This window comes from Mesoplodon bidens, assembly GCF_964165515.1.
Source record: "Mesoplodon bidens genome assembly, chromosome: 19".
NCBI lineage: Eukaryota > Metazoa > Chordata > Mammalia > Artiodactyla > Ziphiidae > Mesoplodon > Mesoplodon bidens.
This window is the reverse complement of record NC_138179.1, coordinates 39,651,035-39,674,575: the sequence shown is the minus strand read 5'-3', so window position 1 is coordinate 39,674,575 and position 23,541 is coordinate 39,651,035. Positions and strand designations below refer to the sequence as shown.

The following is a 23,541-nucleotide window of genomic DNA, read 5'->3' as shown; positions in this document are numbered from 1 at the left end:
GGACACCTGTTTTTTTCTTGATGAACTGGAATCATTTCTGACAAGCCTGGAAAGATGATCAGAAGCCCAGGGTCTTAATAGCACACAGGAAATCAGTAAAAAGAGGAAGAGCCATAGAGAAGTGTTTGCTGAGAACAGGAAAATTGGAGGTGTTGAAGGATGTGGTTAAAGGAGTGAAGATTTATGAGGATGGACTGAGAGGTGATAGGTGACTGGTGGAGGGACACAGAGATGTCAGGTAGGAGGTCAAGGAAGGGATGAGGATGGAACACAGGATGAGAGAGAAGCCAGTGACGTGAATCAACCTTGGGATTGGACTCTGTGCATGATATATTGTAAATATTTGTATTTTGTCTCTGAGATTCACCATCTAGAACATCAGAGTTATACTTCTAGCTCTAGATTTCATTACAGACAGACTTTAAGTGAGCTTAGACTTTAATATATTTAATATATATTTAATATGTGAGCCTAAGAAATTAGTTCAGTTGGTTTATATAACCTTGGCTACTCACTGCTATTTTTTAAATTTATTTTTGGCTGCGTTGTGTCTTTGTTGCTGCACGTGGGCTTCCTCTAGTTGCGGCGAGCGGGGCCTACTCTTCATTGCGGTGCGCGGGCTTCTCATTGCGGTGGCTTCTCTTGTTGCAGAGCACAGGCTCTAGGCACGCAGGCTTCAGCAGTTGTGGCGTGCGGGCTCAGTAGTTGTGGCTCGCGGGCTCTAGAGTGCAGGCTTAGTAGTTGTGGCGCACAGGCTTAGCTGCTCCCTGACATGTGGGATCTTCCCGGACCAGGGCTCAAACCTGTGTCCCTCATACAGGCAGGCGGATTCTTAACCAGTCCTACGCACTGCTATTAAGGAGTGAGTGAAGAATAATCAGAGCTCTCAAGACTTTTGGAAGCTTAGCAGGGCAAAGTGAAACTGATTGGTACCCTGTTAAATTAGCTGCAAATTACAGATTTTTTTTTTTTTTTTTTTTTTTTTGTGGTACGCGGGCCTCTCACTGTTGTGGCCTCTCCCGTTGCGGAGCACAGGCTCCAGACGCGCAGGCTCAGCGGCCATGGCCCACGGGCCCAGCCGCTCCGCGGCATGTGGGATCTTCCCACACCGGGGCATGAACGCATGTCCCCTGCATCGGCAGGCGGACTCCCAACCACTGCGCCACCAGGGAAGCTCAGATCTTTTTTTAAAAATTAAATATTTATTTATTTATTTTTGGCTGCGTTGGGTCTTAGTTGTGGCACGCAGGATCTTTCATTGAGGCGTGTGGGCTTCTCTCTAGTTGTGGCGCGTTGGCTCTGGAGTTGTGGTGTGCTGGCTTAGTTGCCCCGCAGCATGTGGAATCCTAATTCCCTGACCAGGGATCTAACCCCCGTCCCCTGCATTGGAAGGCGGATTCTTAACCACTGGACCACCAGGGAAGTCCCTACAGAGCTTAATATTAACAATTTAGAAATTAAAACTATCATACATATGCTATAGGGTTTTTTTTTTGGTTTATAAACAGCAGTAATTTTTTAATTTTTATTTTCTTTTTATATATTTATTTTTTGACTGTGTTGGGTCTTTTTTTTTTTTTTTTTACATCTTTATTGGAGTATAATTGCTTTACAATGGTGTGTTAGGGCTTCCCTGGTGGCGCAGTGGTTGAGAGTCCGCCTGCCGATGCAGGGGACACGGGTTCGTGCCCCGGTCTGGGAAGATCCCACATGCCGTGGAGCAGCTGGGCCCGTGATCCATGGCCACTGAGCCTGCGCGTCCAGAGCCTGTGCTCCGCAACGGGAGAGGCCACAACAGTGAGAGACCCGCATACCGCAAAAAAAAAAAACAAAAAAAAACAATGGTGTGTTAGTTTCTGCTGTATAACATATAGGTTTTTATTTTACGCTATTTTTTTAAATTAATTTATTTATTTATTTTTGCTGTGTTGGTTCTTCGTTTCTGCGCGAGGGCTTTCTCCAGTTGTGGCAAGTGGGGGCCACTCTTCATCGCGGTGCGCGGGCCTCTCACTATCGCGGCCTCTCCCGTTGTGGAGCACAGGCTCCAGACGCGCAGGCTCAGTAGTTGTGGCTCACGGGCCTAGTTGCTCTGCGGCATGTGAGATCTTCCCAGAACAGGGCTCGAACCCGTGTCCCCTGCATTAGCAGGCAGGCTCTCAACCACTGCGCCACCAGGGAAGCCCTATTTTATGCTATTTTGTTCCAATTATATGAGGTTTCCATATCTCATGATGAGCTAACCAAAATAAAATCTCATTAGGGTTTTTGAATTACTAATGGCCTTCTTCCTGGGCCTAGGGCTGTATCTGCAAATAGGTAGCTTAGCCAAAGAAACTGACCTTACCTGGGCTTAGAATTCTGTATTTGATTGGCTTATAAACTTAACTGTTTCTGTATTTCATACTATTCTTTTTCTGAAGCTGAGATTCCTAACATAGCAGACTTCAGAGCATTTTTTTTTAAGATTTATTTATTATTTATTTGTTTTATTTATTTTTGGCTGCATTGGGTCTCAGCTGCGGCACACGGGATCTTCGTTGAGGTGTGCGGGCTCTTCATTCTGGTGCGTGGGCTTCTCTCTAGTTGTGGCGTGCGGGTTTTTCCCTTCACTAGTTGTGGTGCATGGGTTCCAGAGCCCGTGGGCTCTGTAGTTTGCGGCACGTGGGCTCTAGTTGAGGCGCGTGAGCTCAGTAGTTGTGACGCACGGGCTTAGTTGCCCCGTGGCATGTGGGATCTTAGTTCCCTGACCAGGGATCGAACCCCCGTCCCCTGCATTGTAATGTGGATTCTTTACCGCTGGACCACCAAGGAAGTCCCTCAGAGCATATTTCCTTCCAGAAATATGAGAGATGGAGACTTGAAACTCTTGTAATTGATCTTGGCTCTTACAGAGATAGTTTTAGGGTCAGTATATTTCAGGAGGGGCACAGGTGGGCAGCTTGGAGTTTTTCAACTTGAAGACCAGCTTACAGTTTTTAGTTTTTAAAATATAGACTGGGGAAGACTTCGGTCCACTTGCTCTTCTTAATAACTGGCCTACTAAAAACACCTCTGTTAAATAAAATGACTGGAAAGCTAATACTTGGTGGCATTAGAACATTCATATGCTTCTTTGGAAAAAATATATATGTTGTGTATTTTATTTTTTTAATTATTTTTTAATTTTTTAACATGTTTATTGGAGTATAATTGCTTTACAATGGTGTGTTAGTTTCTGCTTTATTGTTGTGTATTTTAAAATACCTGTTTTGGCTGATACTGGTGCTTTAGGCATATTCTTTACCTACAGTATTAAGCATCTCAAAATCTCTTACTTAAAACTGGATTCTTATTTGTGAGCTGGGTTACCAGTCTCCTGACCAGATGAAATCTGGAAGTCAGGCGTCTAGAATGGGGTGCTGGTCTGAAAGGAGTCGTCTCTCTGACCCTTAGTCATTATTTACCAACTTGCTGGAGGGAAAAGATGACAGTGTCTGCTTTACTAAAAGCACTTTTTTCCCTTTTAACTCTCCTTAAAATTAGCTGGTGTTAGGCAGAACCCTCTGTATCTAAAAGCAGCTCATCTTCAGAAAGATACTTTTATTGTAGAAGCACAGGATGATTGGGTAGTGTTTTATCCCGATGGGAGGGGCTTTCAATCAGGGGAACCGAAAGTTGAGTAGGTTTCACTTGTCATCAAAGCAGCGCACACAGCCCTGGAGGTGCATTTGGTGTCAGAGTGTACGCAACCTGTTGCCCGGTCTGAGTACTCCTGAACAATATGAGTCAAGACCCAAACCATAAAGTAGAGGGAGAAAATGGGTCTGTGATGGTTGTTAACAGAGACCAGGGCGATTTTGTGATGGGTGCTTTTCTCTGCAGTGGATCTTTCATGCTCTTGTTATCAAAGAGAACTGGTTAAGTGGGCACACTCGTAGTAGGGTTTAAACATTTTGGAAAGATCAACCTTAGAGGTGATGTCATATAGCCAGGACATTGGTCCCATGTGCACCCTGCCAGGGGACCCAGCGGAGGAGTTAACAGACTATAAATAGACTGCCATCTTGGATGGATTCCTTTGGTAACCAAACCTGGACACAGAGCATCTTTGAGTTAAGGTCATCATGTGATGCCCCCGTGGTATCTCCCTCACGTCTTTGATTTGAGTGAAAAAAAGTCTTTTCACATCTTGTCAGCTTTGTGGTCACCAGTCTTTCTACATGGGTGATTGACTCCCCACGAGGATTGGATGGAAAATTAATGAAAAGGGGTTTTACTGCTGTAAATATAGCTCATTGATGTTTTGGTGGACAGCAGGCACAATACAGTCTGCCCCAGGGCTACAGCTGGTTAAATAGGCAAATTTGTATTCATTTCACATCATTCAACCAGAGTAAACTGTTCTCCCTGATGTGGATCTAAGAAAATGTTATAAAGTATCACAAGTCTAAATATATCCACTGGTAAGTCTTGGACACACTACATAGCTGAGAAGAGGGGAAGTAGAGAAAGCTGAGAAAATAACCAGGCATCAAATAAAAAAGGAACTGAATTTTAAATATAAAACCCCTAAAATCTATAAAAGCAAGAGCTTATGTAAATGAGTGCTGTAAATGAGCTATTCATATGATCCCAGATGTTGATTTCCATATTAACTATTATTTATTTCTCTGACACAAATATTACATGTCTATGTGTAAAATGAGTACTTTTCTCTTTTAGTCATAAATTGCCTAAAAATAATTTCCTTTCTCTTCAGAGGCAGATTTTTGGCATTTGGGGCTTTTTTCTTCTTAAGTAAAGACTGCATTAGGTCATATTCATTTGTTTTTCTTTTACATCACCCCCCCTCCTTTTTCCTATTAAGTTTCCTTTCAGGGAATGTTTATTGCATCATTGTTTGTAATATTGAAAACTGGAAGCGGAACAAGTGTTCATTGGTAAAAGATTAGTGAATACATGATGGTCTGAGGTAGACGTCTCTAAAAAGGAACCAGGGATCCTTGGAGACATGATCAGTTCCAGGGAGGGGACGGAAAAACACAGCATGAACTTGGAATATCTTGTGGTGCCAGAAAGTAAGGAGGAAGTGCTCAAAAAAGTGATGGGGCAAGTCAAAAGGACACAGGAGCCAACTGAGGGAGTTCCCAGTGGCCAAATCCAGGATGCGATGTGTGTATATGATCAGGCCTGAATTTAATAGCAAATGTTAGCAAATTATGTACCTTAAAAAAACTTTTTGTTGAAATTAATTATTTAGTTTTATGAATGGATTATAGTCCCTTTTACAGACTACTGGGAATTACCCAATAATTTACAATTGAAGTAAGATCCTTTAATCTCGTATGCACTGGGACCATATTTTCTACAGCAAAAATGTGAGTGCAGATATGGGGGTAGTTTAACAAAATACTTGAAATTAGAATGGTTAGAAAATCTAGGATACATAGTTGATATATACATACATATATATGTGTGTATATGAATATATACGTATGTGTACACACACACACACACACACACACACACACACACACACACACACACACACACACACACACACACACACACACACACACACACACACACACACACACACACACACACACACACACATCCGGTCTATCTAAACCGGCAGTTCCACATTTGGCCGCCAAGTGGCGCTTTGCTGGTGTAAGGAAAACGAGCAAGGAACCTGATGAGCACCAGGATAAACGGTCAAAGAGGCGCTTGCTTTGTATTCATGTGAGCCTTGATCGCCAACCCCCTGGGGCCCATTGAAAGAGTTCCTCTGGCCGAGTGGGTACTATACTCCCATCCTGGGCTTGAGGTGTTTGGGATTTAAATTATTCTGAGATTTAGGCTTATTTTGGCGCGGACACAAGCAGGCCGGTCCTGGGCGGGGGCGGGGCGGCGGGGGGGGGAGTGCGCTGCTGGTACCTGAGTGCAGGGCGCCAGATGCAAGCTCTGTTGTGGGCCCCTTACAGGTGGAACTAAGAGAGGCGTGCCTGGTCCATCCCCGAATCCAAGTTAGCATAGCGCTCAGGGCTTAGTGAACGTGTTGAATGAATTGGTAGATGTCTTTGTTCTTTGAAAATAATTTAGAGGAGAAACCACCGTGCTTTAGGAATATCTATCAGTAACACATATTGGAGCATCTTGGGAAGAAGGTAAACAGCGATGAACATCTCCCCTGCTTCTGCTGGCAGTGTTCTCTGACGTCACACCCTGAATATACCTTTGTGTCTTCTACAGGTGCTGTTAGCTCTTACAGACAAAAGGAATTTGTCATGCAGTGCTCCAAGAAAGCTTTCCTCTGAGAAGACCTTAGATACTCCTGTTAAAATTTAAAAGGAGTGTGGCATTAGGTATGCTTTTGTATGTACTGCTGCCTAAGCATAAGGGTGTAATCCAGAGAGTTTCGACCAGCCTCTAGAACCTGAACAGGATTCGGTACCTTTTGCAGTGATCATTTAACGTTCAGACTCTCTCCACACTCAACTCAGGTACCTGGAACACTCCTGGGATCAGAACATGTAGCCTTGCCCTGCTGTAGCCAAGGCAGCTGCAGGACAAACAGTGTGGCTTTTGGATTCAGATCCTGGTTCTGCTACTTATTAGCCCTGAGACCTTGAATAATTAAATGAATCTTTTGAGTCTCAGTTTCTTTATCTGCAAAATGGGGGTGTTAAAACTGATATTCTTCATTTATCCAGTCAACCAACATATTTCTCTTCAGACTCTCCTCCAAGAGCTTACAGTCTGGTGGGCATGGCCCACATGTCTATTAGTGTCTAGAATATTAAGTAAGAATGTATCTACACCAGAACTCCACGGGAGTCATGACAGCACAGGACATGTGAATGCATTTGCTGCCGCTGGACTGTGTGCTTAAAAATGGTGAAGGTGATACATTTCATGTTATGTATATTTTATAAATTAAATAAAGTAAAATGAAAAAAAAATCTAAAGAACCCAGCATGATGCCCGGCCCATAGTACGTACTCAGTAAACGTTTCCCTATGTTCTCTTTTTTCATGGATGGGCATTGGCAAGCTGTCGTTGCAACAGTTACCCAAATTTTACCCCATTAAGAGGGCTTTCTTCTGGCAGCATTTCTGCTTAGATGAATAGAGTAGAGGGACCTGAGCCTTAATTCTCTGTCAACACATTACTGACCCGGCAGGTTTGGGCCACAAGTCCCTGAGCAGACCCGATTTCATTCTTTGCACACTAGTCTTTATAAGCCTGTCTTCATTATGAAAAGTGAAAGAGAATCCTGGAAGCTGTTTTTAAGGTCCTTCATAAGGTGCTGAGAGTTTATTTACTCCAGGATGTTGTCTGAGAAACGGGAAGACGTCTCCTAAGCCCATACTGAGCTTGAGGCAAGAAGTGAGGATACGGCTTGCAGAAGGCCTGTGGGTCCTCCTCCATCTGTGCGCCTGGTGGCATGTTGTGTGCAAGACAGAAAAGGCCACTTCTTCCCGTTTACTGACCTAGTTGTGCCAGGGCGCTTGCATCTGAGAAAAATAAGTTCTGTCTGATCTTTCTTTTCATCACTCACTCCCTAATGAGGTACAACTGGGGCTGAGAAAATTACGGTTCCAAGGTCATAAGAAAGCAAGTGGAAACTGTGGATGTGAACTGAGAAACGGTTATTGATGCTGTTCTGAGCACAGTGAATGACCGGTGAGCGGCTCCTTCAGGGCAGTGCGTGGACCGGAGTCCATCCTGACCTTCGTCTCCTTCGGTCCCAAGAAGATGTTACTTTGCTTTCATGTCACACGTATCTGTTAGCATAGGAGTGAAATCTCTGGCCTTGAATTGAACCAAGATACTTTTTTTTGCTCTAAATATAATACAGTAATGATGCGTGTGTTAAAGAGGTACTGTAGGCAAACAAAAAAGTTCATCAGTGCCTTGCTAAGAAAAAAGAATGAACAAAGACATAGGTTAGTGTTTTCAGATAGCTTTTAATAACTGGTACTTCAATCCCTTCGTCATCTCTAGGTTAAGCAGCTATATCCAGGAGCATCTTAGAGAAAGATGGAGGTAGAATGTGTTCAAACTCCAACTCTTCTCCTTAAAACTTGTGGAACTTTGGAAGGTGTTACTGAACCTGTTGCTATGTCAACATCCTTATCTGCAAAAAGGGAACAACCATCTCTCCCTCACAGGATTGTTCCAAGGATAACTAAGATAATGTATGTAAAGAGCTTAGCATAGTGCCTGGCACCTAGTAAGTGCTCAGTAAATGATCGTTTTAAAAGCGAAGATCACAAAGAAGCTTAGAGTCACGGTGGGCTAACCTGGCCTAGAGAGGTAGGGGAGGCGACTCTAAGAGCAGAGTATTTTCTTTAGTTTGCCTCTGTTCCTGCTGTTTCCTCTGTCTTCCCTGTCATCTCTGAATTTACAAATTACGTTTATCCTTCAAGACCCCAGATCAAATACCACCTCCTCCATGAAGCCTTCCGGATTACCTCAGCCAGAAGTGATCACTTCCTGTATCGTTGCCCTTTCTGTGGCATTTCTGTTTAGTGTTACAGTTATTTGTGTAACTGTATCATCTTCTTTATAATGCTGCTTCCTGAAAGAGCAGGACCTTATCTTTTCCACTTTAAGTCTCTCTTTACACCCAGCACTGAGTGTTGCCGGTAGACTCCGGTTGGTTACGTGAACGGCCACTAAGGCTGAAGCTTTGGTAGGTAAGAGCCTACAAACAGGATTAGTTTCTCCTAAACGGATTTTCATCGTTTTCTTTTGGCGGGGCAGAGGGTAAAGAGCTAAAAATGTAAGTGTGGATTTATTATGCTATAAGGATAGTTTATATATGTAAACAATCGATCCCACGATGCCTTTCCCTGAGCAGTGAATAACTTGTGTCCCATTCCAGTTATCATCAAATGTAATATTCTAAATGGAAGGTGAAGAACACTAACTCCCCCCACCTTCCTTTTGTTTTTCTTTTTTTTTTTGCGGGGGAGGGGAGGATATAGAGGGGAAAGGGCAAAGAGTGAAGGGAAAACCTCTATTTTTTTTTGGACTCAGGTAGGAGTTAAGGATAACTCCCAAGTACCCGTGCAAATGAATATGATTAACTTCACTACTCCAGAAAAAAATTTTAATCCCAAAGTCATTTATTTTGGCTTTAGAATAGACAAGCATTTGTGTTGGGTTTTCCTGGCTAATTACTTTTTACTTAAGCTTATTTAAAAATTGTTTAAAATTCCTTTAGTGTGACAGCCCAGCAAAGGGGGTGGGGGGTGTGTGGAGAAATGGGCCACAGATGGGGTCTGAACTAGGATTTCAGCTTTCCTGTATAAAAGCCTCCTGATACGCTGCAAGCAGGAGAGCAAAGTTGGAATCAGCTTTCCGGAGAACAATTTGGCAAAATAGTTTTAAAAGTCTTAAAAATATGCTTACTCTTTGATCCAGTAATTCCACTTCTAGGAATGTCTTAAGGAAGTAATCAAAGAGGCACGCAGAAATGTAGGGACAAAGCATTCACCACGACATTTATATCAGGGAAAAAAAAAAGTAAAACCAACTGAAAACACTGAATAATGTGGAATTGATTAAAGTAGGCCCCTGTCTCTAATGTGTGTAGTTATATTGTCAAATTATAGGCTTTAAAACATTTGCCACATCTTTCTAAGTGAAAGAGAGACAATAAAATAGAAGGTACAGTTTGAAACAGTGCAGAGAAATAGAGGCGGGGGAGGGAGGGAGGAGGTGGGTGGGTGGATGGATGCCTATCCAAAAAGACACATTCTGCAAATGTTAACTTTGGTATCACTGAGTGGTGAAATTATGGCTGATTTTGTACTTTTTTGTGTTTTTCAAGTTTTCTGCTTGAACGTGTATTGCTTTGTAATCAGAAAAACCACCTATCATATATTTTAAAAGAATATATGTTTAAGGTGAGAATTCCCTGGCAGTCCAGTGGTTAGGACTCCACACTTCCACTGCAGAGGGCCTGGGTTCGATCCCTGGTCGGGGAACTAAGATCCTGCAAGATGCTCCACATGGCCAAAAAAAAAAAAAAAAAAGAATATATGTTTAAGGTATCAATGAAAAAATAAAATGTTGCTACACAATACCCACAAAGCAATCATCTGAATGCACAGCTGACAGTTTGGATTAAATGTATTTTCTTAAGGGTCACATTCATACACATGAAGTATCAGGGATCACACTGAATACACAAAATCAGACGTACCTTAGGTTCAATTATGTTTCCCAAGTAAAACAGCAAAAATCTGTGAAGACACAGAGTTTCATGTGGACGTCCTGTTTTCTGAGACCAGCATGAGAGGGTAGACTCTTCAGAGCTAGGAGGACCACGGTTTTGCAAAGCTCCAAATACTAGTAGGTCTTCTGGGAATCACATGTAAAAAATGTTTACTGCCCAAATGACATTATAAGAATAGGGGGAACATTTTAAATCACTCTTAATCTTCTCAAAGCAGTTCCCAATGAAATGTTTTACTGTGACCCCTTTCTTATCTCCTCATTGTCATCAACTCACAACTCCAAACCCACATGTTTAAACAGGGAAAGAGAGTGAAAGCATAAGGTAAATGATGGACAACCACAAACCTTTGACGACCCCAAAAGAGCTCTTTGGCTCACTTTTTTTTTAAAAAAACTCTGCTTTATATGATCAGCTGCGGAGGAAATTTGTTCTTCACTGTTTGCAGGCCTCCACTCTGTACACATGATGGGGTTCTCTTGTGTTTGCAGTTCCTAAATTCTTCAGACACCATGTGGCTTCACTGAAGGAAAATCCTTGCAGGTCCGGCTCCCCGTTGTGTAAGGTCAGGTGGAAAAGCCTTTTGTGATTAACTCGGCCACCGTGTGTCCCTTGGTATTTGGAACTTCAGTGGGAGTTTTTATTAGGTGTCCGCATTTTGAATGCTGACTCACGTAAGCTTCATCTAATGGGAAAAGCAGATAAATGTAGCGCTTTGGACACCAAGTCGGATCCCAGCTCTCCCACTAGCTGTGACCTCGAGCAGGTCCACTTACTATGGTTATCCGTCTTTCTAAACACAGTCTTCTCCCACTTTGTTTCCGACACAGTTTCCTTACGCCGCCCCTCCTCCCCAAGAACCAGTGAAGACTCTGAGAAGCCTGATCAACATCCGAAAGGATACACTAAGACTCGTCAAGTAAGTTCAAGTTCCCAGCCGGCGGGGGCCAGGTTCCAGGGGCCCTTCTTCGTGAAGGGGCAGCCAACTCCCCAGGGGACCCACAGAACAGTTTCTGCCAGACCCGGAGCCCAGCCTCTAGGCCTCTGGGCCGTGGGCTGCTTGCATGAGGGGTCTCCGCACCTAGATTGTTCAGAACTTTCTCTGATAGTCAGTGTTTGGGAAGAACTTTCACTCTCCTGGAAGCTGTCACGATTACCCCGGTATGGTGAACCTTCCAGAAAAAGAACAGTTGGAGGAGAAAGTGAATTCTGCAAATACCTCGACAAGCCTGTGTGAAGATGGGATGTTTGAACTTGGTGCAGGAAATCCTTATTTTATTGCCTATATTTCCTTTTTAATTTATTCTTAATCTCATGTGCCCTTCCTCTGGTGCACTGGGTTTGTTGTTTAATCACCAATGTCAGTACTAATTATCATCAACATCTGCCTTCTTTGTGCTGTCCCTGAGATAGCACGATTTTTTTTTTTTCTTTTTTTTTTTTTGGCTGCATGGCGAGGCTTGTGAGATCTTAGTTCCCTGACTGGGGATTGAACCCGGGCCCCCTGCAGTGGAAGCACAGAGTTCTAACCCTGGACCACCAGGGAAGTCCCAGAGATAATGTGATTTTTAAACAGATGCTGCTCTCCAGATAGCAAGTCTGTCTACTAAGACTCACTGGTTCCCTGGGGAGACAGATTTGGTTAGGGCAAACCAGAGGTCCCACATTTTTCTCAATTGACAAAGGAAGATGACTCGGAGACCATTTTATGCTTGTATAGATCAGGGAGCTTATTTCTCTCTGATCATCTTTTTAAAATATAACCACTTCGGGGACTTCCCTGGCGGTCCAGTGGTTGAGACTTCACCTTCCAATGCAGGGGGTGTGGGTTCGATCTCTGCTCGGGGAGCTAAGATCCCACATGCCTCGAGGCCAAAAAACCAAAACATAAAACAGAAGCAATATGGTAACAAATTCAATAAAGACTTTAAAAATGGTCCACATCAAAAAAAAATCTTAAAAAATAAATTTTTAGGAATAAAATATAACCACTTCATTGAGATATAGTTCATATACCATGCAGTTCATTCATTTAAAGAGTACAATTCAGTGATTTTTTTTTTAGTATTTATTTTTTTATTTGGCTGCACCGGGTCTTAGTTGCGGCAGGCGGGCTCCTTAGTTGTGGCATGCAAACTCTTAATTGCGGCATGTGAAGTCTTAGTTGCGGCATGCATGTGGAATCTACTTCCCTGAGCGGGGATCAAACCCGGGTCCCCTGCATTGGGATCGCGGACTCTTATACGCTGCACCACCAGGGAGGTCCCCCGATTCAGTGATTTTTAGTTATTCACAGAGTTGTGCAACCATCACTACTGTCTAATTTTAGAACATTTTCATCACCTCAAAAAGAAACCCGATACTTATTATTACCCGATACTCATTATTAATCATCCCCCATTTCCCCCCGAAACCCCTCTTCCCGGCCTAAGCAGCCACTAATCTGTTTTGTCTCAGTTTTTTAATATTTTATTTGTCCCTGAGGTTTTCAACTGCCTCCCCAGCCACTCGCACCCCCGGGGTCAACCCTGGGGATGGCGCAGCCAAGGGGAAACTCTTTTGCTACAGAAGAATCTGCAGCCGGGCGTCCCCCCTCCACCGGGGAGTTCCTGCCGCAGCAGGATAGATGGGGGCTACTGAGGCCTCGGGAGCCTGCCAGCTGTCAGCTGCTCCGGCCACTTGTTTCTCTCATCACATATGGTCTGCTCGCGTATTTGATGGAGATGGATTCAAGGGTCTGAGCCCCCTTGAGGTCCTGGCCTCGGACGTGGCAGCCTGGCTGCAGCTCTAGAATAAAATGAGGCAACTGCTCTGAGCTTCTGGTTCTCACCTGTAAAATAGTGAACCAACCTTACCTTTCATGGCTGTTGTCAAAATTAAAGGGGATAATGAAAGGGAAAGCACCTGGTGATCAATAAACGTTAAGGGCTTCCCTGGTGGTGCAGTGGTTGAGAGTCCGCCTGCCAGTGGAGGGGACACGGGTTCGTGCCCTGGTCTGGAAAGATCCCACATGCCGCGGAGCGTCTGGGCCCGTGAGCCATGGCCGCTGAGCCTGCGCGTCCGGAGCCTGTGCTCCGCAACGGGAGAGGCCACAACAGTGAGAGGCCCGCGTACCGCCAAAAAAAACCGATAAATGTTAAGATGAAGGGTGAGTCTTGATTTTGTTTTTTCTGAGATGGGACTAAAGTAAATTCTGATTCTCAGATTTCCAGGTAAAGATGGAGGATTGAACATGTACCTTTGCTTCCTCTCCAAACCCCACTAAACAATAATGAGTATTTTTAAACAGCACAAATCCACAAAAATTGGGAGAGTGGGAAAGGAGCAACGGCAACAAAATTTTAGAAGCTGGGGATTCCCTGGTGGCGCAATGGTTAAGAATCCGCCTGCCAATGCAGGAGACACGGATTCGAGCCCTGGTCCGGGAGGATCCCACATGCCGCGGAACAGCTAAGCCCGCGCCCTACAACTACTGAGCCTGCGCTCTAGAGCCTTCGAGCCACAGCTACTGAAGTCCGCGTGCCTAGAGCCCATGCTCCGCAACAAGAGAAGCCACCGCAATGAGAAGCCCACGCACTGCGACAAAGAGTAGTCCCCTCTCACCGCAACTAGAGAGCCCACACGCAGCAACGAAGACCCAATGCAGCCAAAAATAAATAAATTAATTAATTTTAAAAAAATTTTAGAGGCTAGAAAAAGGTGGTGAATGTTAAATAACTTACTAAACCTGAGAAATCAGGATCCTGAGCAAACAGAAGGAAAAGCTGAGAATCACTAGTTTGTACTGTGGTTTCCCCCAGAAGGCTCAGGAATTGGCAGTTCCAGGTACCTCTGGACATCTTGGGGGTGGGGGGGCTAAAAGGAGGGGGGTTAGTGGAAAGTCTGCTTGAGAGATATTCAGATCCCCCCTCCTTTAGACTACACAGCCAGAACTGCCCTCCCACACCCTGGCAAAAGGCTAGCAGACGATGCTCACTGGAAAAGTTCAAACAAAGAATCTCTGGACTTGGGGGACCGAGGCACAGCTAAGGGCTGGACTCAGTACTGAAATCAGGGGGTTAAGTGAATTCAGAAATGTTGGATGCTGAGCCCTCCAACCTGCCCCCCAACCCCAACTCTAAGCCCAGAATGCCAGCAGCCAGGCCATTGTTAGAAGAGAGGAAAACTGTTCTTTGGACAGTCAGACTCCCCCAGGTGGGAAGACCAAAGAGACTGGTTTTGGAGGTCCCTCGCCAGACCCAGGTGAGTCCCCAGGGAAGCCTAGCATCCCCAAGCCCCACCATGCACTCAGTTCCAATCAGGATTTTATTTTTTTTGGCCACGTGCCATGAGGGATCTTAGTTCCTTGACCAGGGATCGAATCCATGCACCCTGTAGTGGAAGCGTGGAGTCCTAACCGCTGGACCGCCAGGTAAGTCCCCATGGACCACAATTAGGGGGTTTAAATGTCTTAGTATAAGCAGAAAACCAAAGGTTCTCAGATGTATAAGGAACGCCTATCATATGAAAGACAATTGTAAAACAAGCCAACGGGAAAAAAGTGGAAATAAAAACTATGCAGGAAGAGGAAACCTTGATTTGTAGCCTCAGAGACATAGAGAAGATACTACCTTCTTATTTCACGGACACAGTGACACAAATCTTTTAGCAAACAAGGCTCTCAGAGCTTAAAAACATAGAAATGAAAAAATCAATAGAATATCGGAAGAAAAGTTGAAATGTTCTAGGAAGTGGAGCATAAAGGCAAAGATATGGAAAACAGAAGAGGAAAGATACGAAGAATATAAGGTCCGTTTAGAATGTCCAACAGCCAACTAATGGTTCTAGAAAGAGAGAATGGAGAATATAGAAGGAAGGAACCACCAATGACGTACATAATTTAAGAGTTTCTACAAAGGTCCACCGAGCGCCCAGCCCAATCGATGATGAAGGCGACCCTGGGAGCTAAAGGATAATGCAGCAATGCTCTGAAATGACTTTTTAAAAGTATTTATAGGGCTTCCCTGGTGGCGCAGTGGTTGAGAGTCCGCCTGCTGATGCAGGGGACGCGGGTTCGTGCCCCGGTCCAGGAAGATCCTACATGCCGCGGAGCGTCTGGGCCCGTGAGCCATGGCCACTGAGCCTGCGCATCCAGAGCCTGTGCTCCGCAGCGGGAGAGGCCACAACAGTGAGAGGCCCGTGTACCGCAAAAAAAAAAAAAGTATTTATAATCCAGAATTCTTTACTCAGCCAGACTTTTTTTTTTTTTTTTGGCCTCATGGCTTGCAGGATCTTAGTTCCCCAACCAGGGATTGAACCCGCATCCTCAGCAGTGAAAGCACGGAGCCCTAACCACTGGACCACCAGGGAATTCCCTCAGCCAGACTTTCAATGAAGTGTGATTGTATAATAAAATCTCTCAAAAAGTTTATCCCTCCAACACACCCCTTTTCAGGAAGCTACTGGAAGTTGTTCTCCAGCAAAATGAAAGCGTAACTCAAGAAAGAGGAAGCCAGGAGGTGCAGGAAGCATGCGATTCTCCGGGAGAGAGGCAAAAGGGACACACAGGGAGGTGGGGCAGGGAGATTTCAGGGTGGCAGCCATGTGCAGGTACGGAGGGATCAGGGACCGGATGGAGCAGGTCAGAAGGCTGCATAAGCGTCCTCAAAAAGGCAAGGTGCACAGAATACCTGTTACGTCTGAACATCGAGATGTAGACAGTCAAAGAGTTTGAATTTGAATTAGTGACTAGTGCATAAAAGACTAAGCAACTGAAAAAAAAGCAAAATGAGCACAAGCTCTAAGAAAAACTTATGCAGGAAAGGAAAAATAATTAGAGATTACTCTGTGGCTGAGCTGTGAATAATGTTGATGGACTCAGTCGTATAGACGAATATTACTGAGCTAACAAAATCATGGTGTATCACATGGTGGAAGGGGTGTCCCTATATGGAGCGGAGTGAGGAAAGAGAAAGTCTAATTTCCATAGTAGGAAGTCAATAGATAATGCCTAAAGCTGAAAAATTAACATGCAAATAAATGCCAAAATGGTCAGCTACAGAGGTAAAGGCGGTTTCCTCTAAAGAAGAGGAAAAGGGACAGAAAGAGACCTGCTGGTTTTTTGTCACAAGGCTTGTGGAAACTATTTAAACTATGTGATTAGTAACTTTGATTAAAATTAAAAACTTTTTTTAAAACCTGGCAAATGCACAAGGATGTTAACTGTGGCACCGTGAAATATCAGAAATCGCCTAAATGCCCCCTGATAGTGGTAACAAAGTGTTCTGCCATCGTTCAAAATGAGGATGGAAAGTGCATGATCACAGAGGGAAGCCCACAGTATATTCAATTAAAAGAAGAAAACAAGGGACTTCCCTGATGGCGCAGTGGATAAGACTCCTCGCTCCCAATGCAGGGGGCATGGGTTCAATCCCTGGTCAGGGAACTAGATCCCACATGCTTGCCACAACTAAGGAGCCCTCGAGCCACAACTAAGACCTGGTGCAACCAAATAAATAAATGTTAACAAAAAAAAAAAAGAAAAGAAGGGAATTCCCTGGCAGTCCAGTGGTTAGGACTCTGCACTTCCACTGCAGGGGACATGGTTCCATCCCTGGTCAGGGAACTAAGATCCCACACAAAAAAAGATTACTTTTAAAATATTAATTTGCTACCCCCAAATGCTGAGTCTTTGTGGTTTTCTAGATGTGCCGAGGAAGTGAAGACCCCGGGGGAAGAGGCCGGCAGAGCGAAAGTCCACTACAGCGTGGAGTTCACCTTTGACACGGATGCTCGGGTGGCCATCACCATCTATTATCAGGCCACTGAAGAGTTCCAGAATGGGATTGCCAGGTAAGAACAAAGGACCAGGGGAGCCACGTCCTTCCTAGACAGGGTCTGTGCCTGACGTGCTCACCTGTGGAGGAAAACATTCTTTTTCTACACCCAGGTGAGAGCTGGTTCCTGAATTTGGATTTTCTTCTACACAGCCTTACTTTTTCACCTTTCCCCTTCAAACTATGTCATCTTGGTACAGTGACAGATAGCAGCATAGTCATTCAGGTCATCATGATGCTGTTAAAAATCTATTAAGCTGGGCTTCCCTGGTGGCGCAGTGGTTGAGAGTCCGCCCGCGGATGCAGGAGACACGGGTTCGTGCCCTGGTCCGGGAAGATCCCACATGCCGTGGAGCGGCTGGGCCCGTGAGCCATGGCCGCTGAGCCTGCGTGTCCGGAGCCTGTGCTCCGCAATGGGAGAGGCCACAACAGTGAGAGGCCCACGTACCGCAAAAAAAAAGAAAAAAAGTTATCTTTTCAGCCCACATATCCACAGAAAGGTAGCTTAATAGATTTTTTTTTTTTTTTTTTAGCGTTACGCGGGCCTCTCACTGTTGTGGCCTCTCCCATTGCGGAGCACAGGCTCCGGACGCGCAGGCTCAGCGGCCATGCCTCACGGGCCCAGCCGCTCCACAGCATGTGGGATCTTCCTGGACCGGGGCACGAACCCGTGTCCCCTGCATCGGCGGGCGGACTCTCAACCACTGCGCCACCAGGGAAGCCCTGAATAGATAACTTTAATAGCATTACCAAGCAAGGGCAAAGGAAAGAGATTATAAAGAAGATCTTTTCTTCTCTTTTCTCTTCCAGTCTATACTGAGAACCTGTTGAGAACAGGCATGAGACAGAGGAAACTGTCAGATGGTAACTTTTGCTTTGCTTCCCACTTTGACCAACAGCTACATCCCCAAGGACAACAGCCTGCAGTCAGAGACGGTGCACTACAAGCGTGGGGTGTGCCAGCAGTTCTGCCTGCCCTCCCACACCGTGGACCCCTCCGAGTGGGCTGAAGAGGAGGTGAGCTGCCGGCTGGCGGAGGGGACCGGCCGCTGGGAGGAAGTGCAGGGCAGCTTCTGCCCACAGACCCCCAGGGCGTGGGAGCTACTCAGGACCCTGGCCAGCAGCAAAGGATAGGCCCGGGTACTCGAACGCCATGCTCCCCTTCAGGCTTGTAACGTCTTCATGTCCTGGGAAGGGTACATCTAATTTTTCTGTCCCAAAGTAGCCCATTAACCCAGGATATTTTGAGAAAGCCCTGCCCAAAGGCAAGACCTGCAGGTTAGAAGCCTTTACATCTATGAGATTTTTTACAAAGAGACTGGTGGCCTTCAATTCCACAGACTTAGGTAGTTAACCAGGTTGATGGATGAAGAGCAGAGATGAGGTTCAGGCTTCCTGACGAGACCTCCCTTTCTGACGGATTACTGTGCCCTTTAAATGTGTTAAGTCCCTTTTTTTTTTTTTTTTTTTTCCTTTTCTTTCAGCTTGGCTTTGACCTGGACAGAGAGGTTTACCCGTTAGTGGTCCATGCTGTGGTGGATGAAGGAGATGGTACGGGTGCTTCCTGTCTTCTTTGGCTGCACACGTGCCCGTATGTAGCGTGCAGGCCTGGCAGCGCCTGCGGCCTCAGAACAACACACCTCCCCCGTGGGTATCAGGCAGTTCCCACATCCTCACGCACTCTTGCTCCCACGCTCCTCGGGGGAGAGTCCTGTTGGGTGACGTAACCTGCCCCTTCCCGTGACAGCCAGAGGGTTCGTTTTGCCAGACTGTGGGACCCAGGGAAGGTGAGTGGAATCGAGGTGTGTTGTTGGCTTTCTTCTTCATCCTTGTGCCTTTATTTGTTTCAGAGTATTTTGGCCATTGCCATGTCCTGCTGGGCACTTTTGAAAAGGTCAGTGGGTAATGTTATAGGGCCTCACTTTGGTACATGTTACTCTGTCTTTCCTGTGAGGACACGTGGAGCCCTGTTCGCTGGCTGCCTGGGCTCGGCAGAGTGGGTCCGGCTCGGAGGCTGCGCAGGGAGCTGGGGGAAGCACCACACCGGGGGCTACGCCACCAACTTGCTGCATGACCTTCAACTCCTTAGGCCCCGTTTCCTCTTCTTCTTTTTTTTAAATATTTATTTATTTATTTATTGGCTGCGTCGGGTCTTATTTATGGCACTCAGGATCTTCGTTGTGCTGCCAGGGCTTCTCTCTAGTTGTAGTGCATGGGCTCAGTAGTTGCGGCGCTCAGGCTTAGTTGCCCCACAGCATGTGGGATCTTAGTTCCCTGACCGATTCTTAACCGCTGGACCACCAGGGAAGTCCATCATTTCCTCTTCTTAAAGCAGAAGGGCTAGATTATGTGCTTGAAGACCCTTCCCGTATTAGGAGTCTGTCATTCCACACTGGCAGGGTGTGGGGGGCTGGGGGGGGGCTCCAGGAGGTGTGTAATTGAGAGAAGTAACAAAAGAACAGCTGATCCTCATTGCCCTCCTTCATAACTGTGTATTTTCGCTCCAGCACACAGATGGGACTTTCTGTGTCAAGCCCCTCAAGCAGAAACAAGTAGTAAGTATTGGAGGGCCAGGGACTGGTGGTGTACCCCCTTCTCTCTCTCCACTCCTTTGCTAAAGCACTCTTCTTTCCCTTTCACCCCCTCCCCTTTTTTAAATCAAAGAAGAAAAGCAAACAGGGAATGCTTTTCTGTGTTGGAAACTACTTGGGTGGCCTGAAAGGAATACTGATTTTTGGTATCTCTGTTGTTCCAGAATTGTTGGTGGTGAGGCAGCCATTATCTGAGCAGAGGACTTTAGAAAATGAAAGGGCAAGATTTATCTCCTGACTTTAGGTTTAGGGAGAATGTTGTTATTTAAAATGCCAGGGTGAGAAACATTTCCAGCTAAAGGATAAAAGTATTGGGGTCCAGTTCAAGGCCAATTGGAGCTCTTGGCTTAATTTATCCCAACATTCCTTTTCTCACATTCCAAGTTTGCTGGCTATCTGCCCCCCTCCAGAATGATCAGGCAAGTTATGCATATGTGTGCTGGAAGTCCTAAGCCCCACTGTGTGCCAACACTTTCCTTCCACTCTTGCAGAGGCAGGAGGAGAGTCATGGAAGACAAGGAAGGGAGAGGTGTCAGTGGCATTGCCAAGGGAAGGTGTGTCATCACATGGAGGGTGTGGAGCAGTCGGGTGGGGGGCAGGGTAGGCCTCGGGTTGAGATGCAAAGAAAGGCCCCCCCCGCAGATGGGTGACAGATATCTTAAATTCTACATCATTCATTCTTTCAGGTATCAAGTGCTGTCCACCCTTAATGAGGTCAATAGTAGTCAGTAATACTTTAGTATAAATTGGTTGATAATGTCCTTTCCAACATAATCACTGTGTTAAAGCAAGTTTTAAGAGAGGCAGAGGAGATAACAGATTCTGAGCCCAGGGTACGGCCTGGAAAGGCCCGGCCTCAGTGAGTTGCCTCTTGGGAAGGCCTGGTTCCCCAGGACTCCTGGATGGGATGGAAAGGCTAGGGTAGCTCAAGGGAAATGGTTTACCTCTTCTTCTGTTGCTAGATTGGCATCAGCAACAGCCTTTGTCAGACTGGAGAGTGGGATGCGAAATCGGTGACAGGGTGGGCCTTATGGACGGGGATCACTGGGACAGGGTGGGGGGCAGGGGAGAGGAGTGGGCAGGCATGAAGAAACAAGGGAGGGGCCAGCTTTGGCACCAACATGGCCCAAGCTAGTGGGAGTCCAACTGGGCATTGAAGTTGAGGTTCTAATGTTTTTTGGTTTTTTGGGGGGTTTCTTGGCTCTGCCTTGGGGCTTGCGGGATCTTAGTTCCCCGACCAGGTATTGAACCCAGGCCCCCTGGTGGTGAGAACGCTGAGTCCTAACCACTGGACCGCCAGGCAGTTCCCAAAGTTGAGGTTTTAAGGAGCAGGGCCAAGAGAGGTCATATTTTGCCGCGTGTTGGAGACGGGGTGGCTCCATGGCCAGGGAGGGGGCGCAATCGGCCCCTCCTTCAAGGTCCTGCTCTGTCTTTGCTTCTGCATTTTCCCTTCCCCTCTTTTCCTTGCCCATTTCTTCTCTTTCTTCCCCATTCCCATTGCTTCCCGTTTATAATGTCTAAACTTAGCTTTTATTACATAGCCAATGCTTCTGACACATGGTCTTCCATCCTTTTCCTAGTTTCTGCCTTCCTTGACTGTCCGTTATAGCGACCTGCAGTGCAAGTGTTACTGTTGTATTTGCGCACATTCCCTGTTGGGGATAAGGGCGGGTGAATTAAGCATTTGATTTTTGTTCCCCTCCCAAAGAGAACACATAAGTAAATAAGAGCCTCCTTTACTCTCCTAGGCCTTTGATTTTTTTCATTGTGAATCAGTAGTCCTTGGTTACCGAAGGAGGTTGGGGGGTGGGGGGTGAGTTCCCACTCATCTCTCGGTAGAACCAGCCTGCCCTTGAACTTTTCCATTTGCTCTTCAGGTGGATGGGGTCAGCTACCTCCTTCAGGAGATCTATGGAATTGAAAACAAGTACAACACGCAAGAGTCTAAGGCAAGTTCCATCCACAGTTCTGAACGCACTCTTCCCAGGAGGCAAAGTGAGAACCTCTCTGATCCAGCCAGGATCTAGGAACTTAGCATGCCAGACTCTGGAATCCATTTGGTCCTAGAAGGGTATTTCTTCTTCCTCGTTTCAGATGATTATACTTATATAACTTTGGAAATGAGAACATAGGCTGGTTTGGATTGGTTCTTTGGCAGGGCTCTGCTCACTCAGTTCATTGCTCCCCACTTCCCTGGGTGGCCTCCTGGGCCCCTTCAGCTCCGACTTTCAGACAGGGCTGGATCTCAACCTCAGAGGATGAGCTTGAGACAAGCAGTTGCCAGAAGAAGTGAAACTCAGTGTGCCAATGCACTTGGTAAACTACCAAGTTCAATGTAGTTTACCAAGTGCGTTGTCTCAGCTCTGCAGGCAGGCCGCCTTCTAAAGAAAGTATGTGACATGACGGTCTTTGTGACACTGGCTAAATTTCTGTCCCCCGGCCAGGTGGCTGAGGATGAAGTGAGTGATAACAGTGCCGAGTGTGTGGTATGTCTCTCAGACGTGCGGGACACCTTGATTCTGCCATGTCGTCACCTCTGCCTGTGTAACACCTGCGCCGACACCCTGCGCTACCAGGCCAACAACTGCCCCATCTGCCGACTGCGTAAGCCCCGGAGGCCCTGCTGGGTCCCCGAGGTCAGCCCTCGGGGAAGAAGGGGTCGTGGCTTCTGTGCGGGCCCTTGTCCATCTTGACTCCTGCATCACCGTGTCCTGATGGCCTGTTTTCTTCTTCACAGCCTTCCGGGCACTGCTTCAGATCAGAGCCATGAGGAAGAAACTGGGCCCTCTGTCCCCAACCAGCTTTAACCCCATCCTCTCATCCCAGACATCCGACTCAGAAGAGCATTCAGTAAGTTGGGCTTTTTTCACCTTTTGTCCTTCTTCACGTGACTTTGTGGCAAGTAATTAAACCTTGGCATTCTGAAGGTCTGAGTAAGGTGGCCGAGATCATGTTGTGTTAAACAGCAGCCAATAGTACAGTGGAAAATGAGGTTCTGATCATTAAAACCTCCCCTTTCCACCTTGGGGACTCAGCGTCCAGTTAACATTTACCATCCCTAGAGCTGTCAGCTTGCTGTTTCACTCCAGTGTCCGGGTGGATGGGGGTGGGGATGGGGTCCGGCTCTGGAACGCCCCCAAGCAGAAGCAAGGGGATGATTGTTTGGGATTTAGATACAATTTACCATTTTTATCTGAATCCTCCGAGAAGGTAACTGTTTTTCTTTGTCTTATTTTGTGGCTTCAGGGACTGGGAGCCACATAGATGAAATAATTCACCTCTGTCTCGTGGTGTAAGTGATGGTGTCAAGCCTCCACGCTTTGTAGTTATAGACCAGAAGGTCTTGTCTTTAGGTTAACACGCTAGTGGAAGAGATTAATTATCAATTATTCAGTAAATGGTATTGGAATGATGAAGTAGTGCTTTAGGGAGGAACAATCAGTTTAGCACTTCACTCCTTACCAGATAACAAATTCCAGGTGGGGTAACTAGTTAACTGCACTAAAAACAGAGCAAGCCAAACATTAAAAACCTAGAATAAATTATAGATGATTCTTTAGTTGACTATGGATGGGAGAGGGCTTTCTAAGCTTGAAAACAATGGAATGCTACCAAAAAAAGAACCTGTAGATTTTTTTTTTTTTTTTGGCCACGCCGCGCGGCATGTGGGATCTTAGTTCCCCGACCAGAAATCAAACCCTCACCCCCTGCAGTGGAAGTGCGGAGTCTTAACCACTGGACGCCAGGGAAGTCCTGAACATGTAGATTTTTTTTTTTTAATTTTTTTTTTGGGGGGGGTACGCGGGCCTCTCACTGTTGTGGCCTCTTCCATTGCAGAGCACAGGCTCCGGACGCACAGGCTCAGCGGCCATGGCTCATGGGCCCAGCCACTCCGCGGCATGTG

General features: G+C 46.0%; 1 protein-coding gene across 5 annotated transcripts in view; it reads left to right on the top strand.

Annotated features, from left to right (window-relative positions):
- RNF157 (ring finger protein 157) overlaps window positions 1-23,541 on the top strand; it is an 83,733-nt gene that overhangs the window by 43,958 nt on the left and 16,234 nt on the right. For 3 of the 5 annotated variants that reach the window (XM_081218117.1, XM_081218116.1, XM_081218120.1), the window contains exons 3-12: window positions 11,062-11,150; window positions 16,916-17,062; window positions 17,946-18,063; window positions 18,531-18,597; window positions 18,897-18,940; window positions 19,554-19,601; window positions 20,129-20,191; window positions 21,515-21,586; window positions 22,082-22,241; window positions 22,375-22,487. In XM_081218117.1, the coding sequence (XP_081074243.1) occupies window positions 11,062-11,150; window positions 16,916-17,062; window positions 17,946-18,063; window positions 18,531-18,597; window positions 18,897-18,940; window positions 19,554-19,601; window positions 20,129-20,191; window positions 21,515-21,586; window positions 22,082-22,241; window positions 22,375-22,487 (921 nt within the window). The remainder of the gene's footprint in view (window positions 1-11,061; window positions 11,151-16,915; window positions 17,063-17,945; window positions 18,064-18,530; window positions 18,598-18,896; window positions 18,941-19,553; window positions 19,602-20,128; window positions 20,192-21,514; window positions 21,587-22,081; window positions 22,242-22,374; window positions 22,488-23,541) is intronic. The other 2 variants (XM_081218119.1, XM_081218118.1) reach the window with 1 other exon arrangement.